The sequence below is a fragment of the Otolemur garnettii genome, unplaced genomic scaffold (genome assembly GCF_000181295.1).
Source record: "Otolemur garnettii isolate 467f Iridium unplaced genomic scaffold, OtoGar3 scaffold00002, whole genome shotgun sequence".
Lineage (NCBI taxonomy): Eukaryota > Metazoa > Chordata > Mammalia > Primates > Galagidae > Otolemur > Otolemur garnettii.
In genome coordinates, this window is record NW_003852397.1 from 24654878 (window position 1) to 24663227 (window position 8350).

General features: G+C 41.8%; 1 protein-coding gene across 1 annotated transcript in view; it reads right to left on the reverse strand.

The window, feature by feature from the left end:
- SAMD3 (sterile alpha motif domain containing 3) overlaps nt 1-8143 on the reverse strand; it is a 46828-nt gene extending 38685 nt beyond the window's left edge. The window contains exons 1-3 of the mRNA XM_023512623.1: nt 8065-8143; nt 7198-7387; nt 4104-4211 (exon numbers count right to left, since the gene is read on the reverse strand). Of these exons, the coding sequence (XP_023368391.1) occupies nt 4104-4211; nt 7198-7387; nt 8065-8143 (377 nt within the window). The remainder of the gene's footprint in view (nt 1-4103; nt 4212-7197; nt 7388-8064) is intronic.
- Between the last annotated feature and the right edge of the window lie 207 nt (nt 8144-8350).

Here is an 8350-nt window from a genome sequence, read left to right on the forward strand (position 1 = left end):
TATATTCCCTTCCTGTTCTCCCATGTTCCCTAGCTTGTCGTGCATTCTTTCCAAAAATCGGGGCTTTTTAAAAATGCTGCAGGACGCAGGACAAATTGTTAAAAATCGACTCTGTCCCGCCAAAAGCAGGACATCTGGTCACCTTACTCTAGAGGGAGGGGGCTACTTGTTTGTTCCAGACAGTTTGGCTCCTTCCGAGCTAATTGTCCTTGCCGAGAAGCAAGGGAGGGAGCCAGTCTCCTTCTGATACCTTGCCCAGGAGGGGAGTAGGGAGTTTATATTAGCCTTTTCATTTCCAGATGAAGTTACATTAACCTCTTCATTCCCAAGCTGTTCCATAGATTGTCATGCATTCTTTCTAAAAATCAGGACTTTTTAAAAATGCCACGGGACACAGGGCACATTGTTAAAAATCAGGACTGGCCCACCAAAAGTGGGACATCTGGTCACCTTACTCTTAAGAGCAGCTGGCTTTGTGACTTCCCTGTTACCAAATACCTCCGGCTTCTAGCCTAAGGGAATATATGGTTTTCTAGCCTATTATGGGTGAGTGGCTTATAAACCCTTGTAGTTTGGCTTTGTTTAAAAAAAATAGTATATTTAGTATGGATTGCATAAAAAGGTCTAAAAAGAAATTGATAATACTCAAATATTTATCCTGTCCCATGAAAATATACTCGAGTCTCTCCTTGGCTTATACATGCTCACTTTAAGACTCCTGGTGAGTCTCAGCGAGCCAGTGGCTGAACTAAATGCTGGGTTTACAATGGCAAAAGGGAATGGTCTTCGTCCTTGAGGTGCTTATAGGCTAAGGCGGGAATAGAGATTTTAAAGTTATCGATTTCATTACTTGGTTTTATCAGTAATGCGAGAGATACACAGAGGTTTCTACACATAGAAGGGCTTCCTGCCTGGCTGGGAATGTCACTGAAGGCTTGATAGAGAAGGACATTGAATAAAGGAAGGGAACTACACAGCCTGACAAAAAGTCATGCCACAGGTCCTAAATGCATAACTCGAAGGACCAGGCAGTCATTCATAACTCAAATGACTTGTTCACTTTAAAATCTCTATTCCCACCTTAGCCTATAAGCACCTCAATGACCAGGCAGAGGGCTGGAAGAGTGGATCAGGGTGGCTTCAGTGATTCAGCTCACAGGGCAGGATGGTGGAGTCACTGAGACAGGACATTGCATAAGGGCAGGGTCAGAGGGGAAATTTTAAAATAGGAGCCCTTGCCCTGCCTTTATCAGCCCCTTCCCCCTCACAGCTGATGACACAGCAGGGGACCCCAGAGCCCCACTGGGCCCCTGAAGGAAGCAACTGGGAGGACTTGAGCTGTTTTCAGGGAGAATTTCCCCTGGAGTTAGTGCTCCACTGGAGGGTCACACACCAGGCAGTCTAAGGAGAACAAAGCTGCCGGAGCAGTAGGATGACCCGTCCTTGTAAGGAGAAGCAGGGGAATGGGGCAGGCCAGTCAGGGAGGAGAAACAGAGGCAGAGATGGTGGCTGGGTGGCCTTGCAAGAACAGGAGGACAGTTTTGTCACCTCTAGCACCCGTTCCTTCATGTCCAGGGAGCTTACATGCTCTGCCCTAGGATGTTGGGGAAAGCTTTTCTTACGATCAACTCTTATGGACTTTTGTTTGAGTGGATTTTTGTTTCTTACCCACAAATATGTAATAAGGCTGGGGGGTTAGTTCATTTTTAGACGTGTCAACTCTGACTTGGTATGTGCAGAGATGGGCAGCGGGTTGGCCAGTAAGCAAGTCCAGGGCCATGGAGGAACCTTATGATTAGAGATAAGGATGGGGTCCTGGTTTCCAAACCCTATTTCTCTTCACTGCTAAGCCAGTCCTATTTTTTTTTCTCCAGATGCTATGAAGAGTAAGAAGTGCCATGAAGCACGGGGCTGTGACCCATGTAAATGCTAACCCTGCCCTGTCACTTCAAAGGGCCACTGTGAAGATCAGATGTCACCAAAGGACTTAGAAAGAGAAAAGACACCTGCATGGATAGAAGGCTGTGCCTTCATCTCCCACTGACAGCAAGTAGGGAGAAAAAAGATGTCCCCAGGAAAGTAGAAACCCCACCAGGGGCAGGGCTGGAGAAATGGCTGAACACGTGCCTTCCATGAGCTCCGGCTGTGCTCAGCACTCAGCAGGCATCTGTTTCTAATGCTCACAGGAGCACCACCGAGAGTGTCATCTGATTTACACATGAGGACACTGGGGCAGGCATAATGGGCCTGATCATTCTCCCGGTCTCTACACACACTTCTGCAGTTACAGACAGGAGCCAGGGTGTTAGCAGCTTCATGCTGGAAGGGGTGATTGAGTTCTTGGCTTACTCCATGTACCTGGAGCCAATCCTGGGGGAGCTCCAGGAATCGACAAGCACCCCTGAGCAGAAGCAGGAGGTGAGGGCAGTAGGGGAGGGGAATCACAGCCACCTAAAATGTATTTCCATTTTTGGAACCATAATTCAAACCAGGAAGACCAACTTCTCACCTGGGACATGTCCTTCCATCATCTCACTCACTACCCCAAACAGGGGTCAGGAGTGTGGAGAAGGATGGGACTGACCCTGGGAGATCCTGGGGAGCTGAGGCCTTGCAGCTGGGGAAGGGGTGCAGGGGTGAGGGTGGTAGGGTAAGGAGAACAGAGAGGCTAGGCCAGCACCAAAGCCCAGCCCTGAAGTCCAACACAAAAGCCCAGCACCAAGGCACACCTGCAGGATCCTCAGCAGAGGTGTGGCTCTTCCCTGTGCTTTCTGGGCGGCTGGGGTCTCACAGGCCAGAGTCAGAGGCTGTTGTCCTTGGTCCCCTATGCTCTCACCTTGATGGTAGTGGATCTTGTAAGGAGGTGGCAACAGTCCTTTTGGAAAAACTAGCTAGAAAGCCTTTGACTTTTCTAATTTCAGCTTTACTCATTTACAAAAAGGAGAGACTAATGCCCACCGTGCAGGACTGCTGTGTGGACTAAACGAGACGACATTATGAAGGGTTTGTGAAAACTACAAAGCACCACACCCTTCCTTGGCTACTGCCTGATGATTCCTTGACAAGCTGACAATCTCTCCTTTCAATGATAGTACATTTAAGGAAAAGCATTTACATATTAGCAACTAAAGATAATATGTGTTATGAGGTCTTTTGTTTTTGTTTTTTTTTTTTGAGACATAGTCTCACTCTGTCACCCTAGATATAGTGCCATGTTGGCATAGCTCACAGCAACCTCAAACTCTTGAGCTCAAATGATCCTCCTCTTCCTTCAACCTCCAAGAGTAGTTGGAACTATAGGCATCTGCCATGACCCATGGGTAGTTTTTCTACTTTTAGTAGAGACAGGGGTCTCGCTCTTGCTCAGGCGGGTCTCAAATTTCTGAGCTCAAGCAATCTACCCACCTTGGCCTCCAGAGTGTTAGGATTATAGGGTGAGCCATCAATTCTGGAGAGAATTATGAGTTCTGAAAGCACAGTTCACCTGGGCCAGATGGATATAACATACTCTAGGCTTTGGAGTCACAGCTCATCCACGATCATCCTCAGCACCACATTCCTATTTGTGATTCTCCCCATCTCTAGTTTTCCATTGTATAGTCCAATGTAATCCAAATACTGAAAGATTAAACTATGTAAAATCCAGTGTAGAAACATAAAGGAAACGTTTACCAAAACAGTGTCTCTATCACGAATGGTCAAGTCAAAGGAAAAACTAAGAAATTCAAAACAAAATGAAGACTCCCCCAGGGGTATACTCTAAGAAGCATCATTCACTAAATAAATGCCATTTATGTGGCTACTGCCAAGCACCCCAAACAGTTTATGAACAGAGAAATCCTCATTTTCCTTAAGAATGTATACCTGAAAGATGTACGATATCATTTCCAAACTTTGCTTTTCCTAATAATACAAGGACAAGGACATTTAATCTTTCTCTTTTACCAACCATCGCCATAACTTTATTTAAAAAGTTCCTTTCCAGGAAAATAAAAAAGTTTTAAATGAGAAAAACATGTACATATATGAAATCTCATCTAAAAAAAAAGGAGAATATTATAATATTATTTGGTATTAAAATGTCTTAAAGTTGGCACCCCCACCTCTGTTTCAATACTCTTTGGTCAATTCGTCCATTGTCAAGGTTTTTGGTTGGATAGAAAGATGGCATCTGCTCCCCCTGGCTGGCTGCACTGGAAGCTGCTTCATCTCTGAAACAAAGAAAGAAGAGGTATGAGGGGCAGTGCCTGTGGCTCAGAGGAGTAGGGTGCTGGCCCCATATACTGGAGTGGAGGGTTCAAACCTGGCCGGAGCCAAAAACTGCAAAAAAAAAAAAAAAAAAGAAGAGGTGTGTGTCAGGGGCTGGGCGGCGGGAGCCATGAGCCCTCTTCTCACAGCTTCTCTGAGGGTAGTGTCAGCCCATAGTAAACATGGCCTGTGTCCACTTCCATTAGACTCATGACAAGAGAGCTGAAAGGAGGACCTTCTGGTACAATCTCCCTCAGTAGTTCTTATAGGCCACAGGGTAGACTGACGCCAGGCCATGGTGCTGTTTTCACTATCTGTTGTATTTCTAAATGGCTTGAAAATAATTCTTTCTTTTGTGAAATGATGGTGATCATAGAATGTACCTTTTTAACTTAATATTCTTATTTGTAAAATAAAACGGTTAACTTTCTCAGATCCCCTCCTCTGCTGCCTGCCATTTGGAGGGACATTTTATAACCTGTGAGATATCATGATCTGAGAACCACATCCCACCAACTCCTTCATTTTTCTGAGTGGTGCAACTTAAGTCCAGAAGGCGAAGTGACTTGCTTATGGCCACATGTTATGCATTGCTGGGATTTGAACTGTTTTTCCACCTTCCTGTCTAGTGATTTTTTTTTTCTACCAGGTTCAATAAGAACAACCACCAAAATGCAATGGCAAATACTCCTATTCATATGACTATCATTTGCTTAGGTCTGAACAGGTTGCCAAATAATCCTGCCCAGATGTGGCATAAAAATCCTTTTCAAAATAACACGCCAGGCAACCAGGAGCCATTAAATAGAATTTGCACTCGAGTTGAAATCCATCTATCTCTGTTCTAGGATGCCATTATAGATTCTTTGGAAGGGACCTAATGCATTATTTATTCCAGTCATTTCATTTTATAGTTGAAGAAGTTAAAAGTAAAAAAAGCCAAACCAGTTTTTAAGGTAGAAGAATAGCTAATACCATAATAGAGTTTTAAAATCAAGTTATTTTGATACTTAGCCTCAAGGTTCTTTCTTTTCACTGAGTTTCTTCTCTTTATTAAACACTTCTAAGGGTTTAATTATTAAAAAAAATTAAGAGTTTAGTTAAATAGCACATTCTCATGCCTCTTTCTACCATCATTCCCACTTGACAGTATCTTTGTGAAGTGCCAGTGTATCTGACAATGTATAACCAATAAGTATTTTTAACCAAATATAACCAATCAGAAGTCTCTTACTGATTCTGCACCAGAATAATTTAACCTAAATACAAGACAGCACAACCCCTAAAGTGAGTCATCTGCTTACTGGGTAGAGTAAAAAGTCCCCATTCATAAATTCTGGTACAAGCAGCATTCCTAGTCTCGGCTACATTTGAAACTAGCTTTCTTAACTAGGCTAACAAAACTTCATATTGAACACAAGACTATTCTGATCTGGGAGGGAAAGATTTGCTCAAAGACCATGATACTCCTAACATTAGTGTGAATTAATAAGGAGTTAGGTACCATACTACTTTTCACAAGGTACAGATGAAGAAATAGGAATGCTGGCATTTAATATAATCAACCCAAGTCAGCAGCAGAACCAGGCATGAAGCCCAGATTCCTGGCAGTCCAGCCACTTCTCATTTACTTGAGAACATTATAAAGCAGTGGAAACAAGGCTGCCTGTTTTCTTGTAAGCTGTGCCTCAGGCAATATCAAGATTCCAGTCAACCATAGGGAACTTCCAGCTCAAAAGTCCTGCTCATCCAAAACCACCTGGAAATGACTTTGATCTCTCTCTGAGATGCCAGCTCTCCTTTTGCTGGGCAGGAATAAGAGCCTGCACTGGGAACTTTGTCCACAGTCACTTTCCAAGAGTGTGCTTTTATGTAGATACACCAAATCAATGTTTAGGAGGAATCCTTCAATCCTTCAGTTGGGTGACTTTCCAGTCCAACTATACACCATCTTTTCAAGGCTACCTTTCTCTTGCCATGTCCCAAATACCCAAATATTCTACAAATAAAATGGCATAAGCCAGGACTCTCTAACATTATATCGCTTATCAAAGAGAGAAAAATCTATATTCTTACAAATTTCATCTAAAAAATTAAAGTGAAAACGTAGACTGGATTTCACCAAACACAATAATCTTAGCTTTAAAATTGATGGAACAATTAGTTTGCAGTAAATATTTAATCTTAGGAAACCTTCCAAAAAGTCTTCAATATGAAAAAACCCAGTCAAAATGATCCTGGGGCACAGATTTGTTAAAATGATATTTTTAATTTTATAAATCCTTTTGTCATTCCTTTTCATTACAGAAGTCAGTGATTACAAAACCAACCAACAACAACAACAACCAAAAAAACCCATCCCCAAACCTCAGAGCTTTCATCTGCTGCCACTAATTTTTCTAACTACATTTTTTTCTGGGGGTGCTATCATAGCATTCATTATTCTAAGGATACTCTTAACAAATTAGAAAACTCATGTGGCAAGAGTATTTAGCGAATTATATTGTGAAATCCTCCAGAGGAGATTATAAATACTGTAGGAATCCTTTGCTAAACAAATAAATAAACAGTTTTGGGAAAAGTGAAGGAGCAGCCAAAGATCCCTTTCCAAACCCTGATTTTAAAACCTGAGCCCAGGCATCCATTTCTACCTGTGTTATGTGTATGTTTCAGCTGCTCGTCCCACAGCATTTTACATAGGAACTCCCTGCCAAGGGTCTTCCCTACTGACAGGAATCAGTTTAAGAGATGGTGAATTTAAAACAAATGTATCTTGCTTCAGAAAATTTTGCAAAATGTCCTTTCCTCAAATATAAGAAATACTGTACACACAATCTAGTGAAAATGGTCATAGTTTTCAAAAAGCATTAAACCCCAAATGTCATGCTGATAGCCATGACGGGGGGAAGGCACAGAATCAAAACCAAGGCTGTTTATGAACATACTCACTCTAGGGTTGATTGTGTTTGTGCGGCAAGAGCTGTCTCTTTGGGGTTGCCATAAGACTTTTGTCCTTGAGTGTTCTGCTTATATTTTCTAATTAAATCCATCAGAACAGCCTGGTGCCCAATTTTCTTGACCAGTTGCTGAACCATCCGATCATTAAGTGCTAGAAGAGCAGCACCACTAACTTCTTCCTCTGGGAAAAAGAAAGAAGAAATTAGTTTTCTATATGGCTTCCCTGTAAAGCACCATAAAACACAGGCACTCCTGAACAAGGCAGAATTATCTGTGGAGTTAAAATGATCTTCTAAACTGGTCCTCTGCAGTTATAGAATTCCCCGTGTTTTTAACAAAGATAGAACTCTGATACTGTCTAATTCCAAATTGATGTCTGAGCCTATGTATCACAACACAGAGACACAATAAAAACTTATTTCCACATTGACATTCTCCCCATTCTAATTCCTTCTGATAGGCATCCTTTTCATATGGAAAAAAGTCTTCTTAGAAAATTATTCCTAGTATTGTCTTCTAGCTAACAACATGTGTAAACCCAACACTGTCCAACACATAGGCTGCATTATTTACGAGCAAAAGCAATATGAAATGTATATATCAAACACGTAGTTTAAGTAACTCTAAAGACTTTGGTTTATTTGAGTTCTTCTTGAAACATATTCTTCTGTGGATGTTAGGTTCAAATGGGAACTCTGCTACAGTCAATTAAAAAATAAAAAGTTCCCCACTGCACAGCTCCATATATACATTCACATATACACAGACATTGGGCAACAGAAGTAAGTTTCAATAACAGAAGACATCTGAATATCTAGGCTGCTCAATTACAAGGTTTTGAAAGTGTAAACAACTCACCTTGAAACCTATGAACTAGCTCTCCTAAGTTTTTCTCCATCAACCAACTGCAGACCTGATCGACTGACCAAGTTTCCATTGCTGTATCCTGTAAATACACCTGTAGAGTGAAAGATCAGAGGATGCTCCAGCTTTTCTTTCTGATTGTTGTTCTTAACAACCAGCTCCTTCTTGGCTACACTCCTTTAGACTCTCAATTTTAAGGTTTTTGAAAATTACTATTTTTCCAGTACACATTTAAAAGTAGCTAATAAAACTCAACAAGACGGATTTAAATTTCTTCACC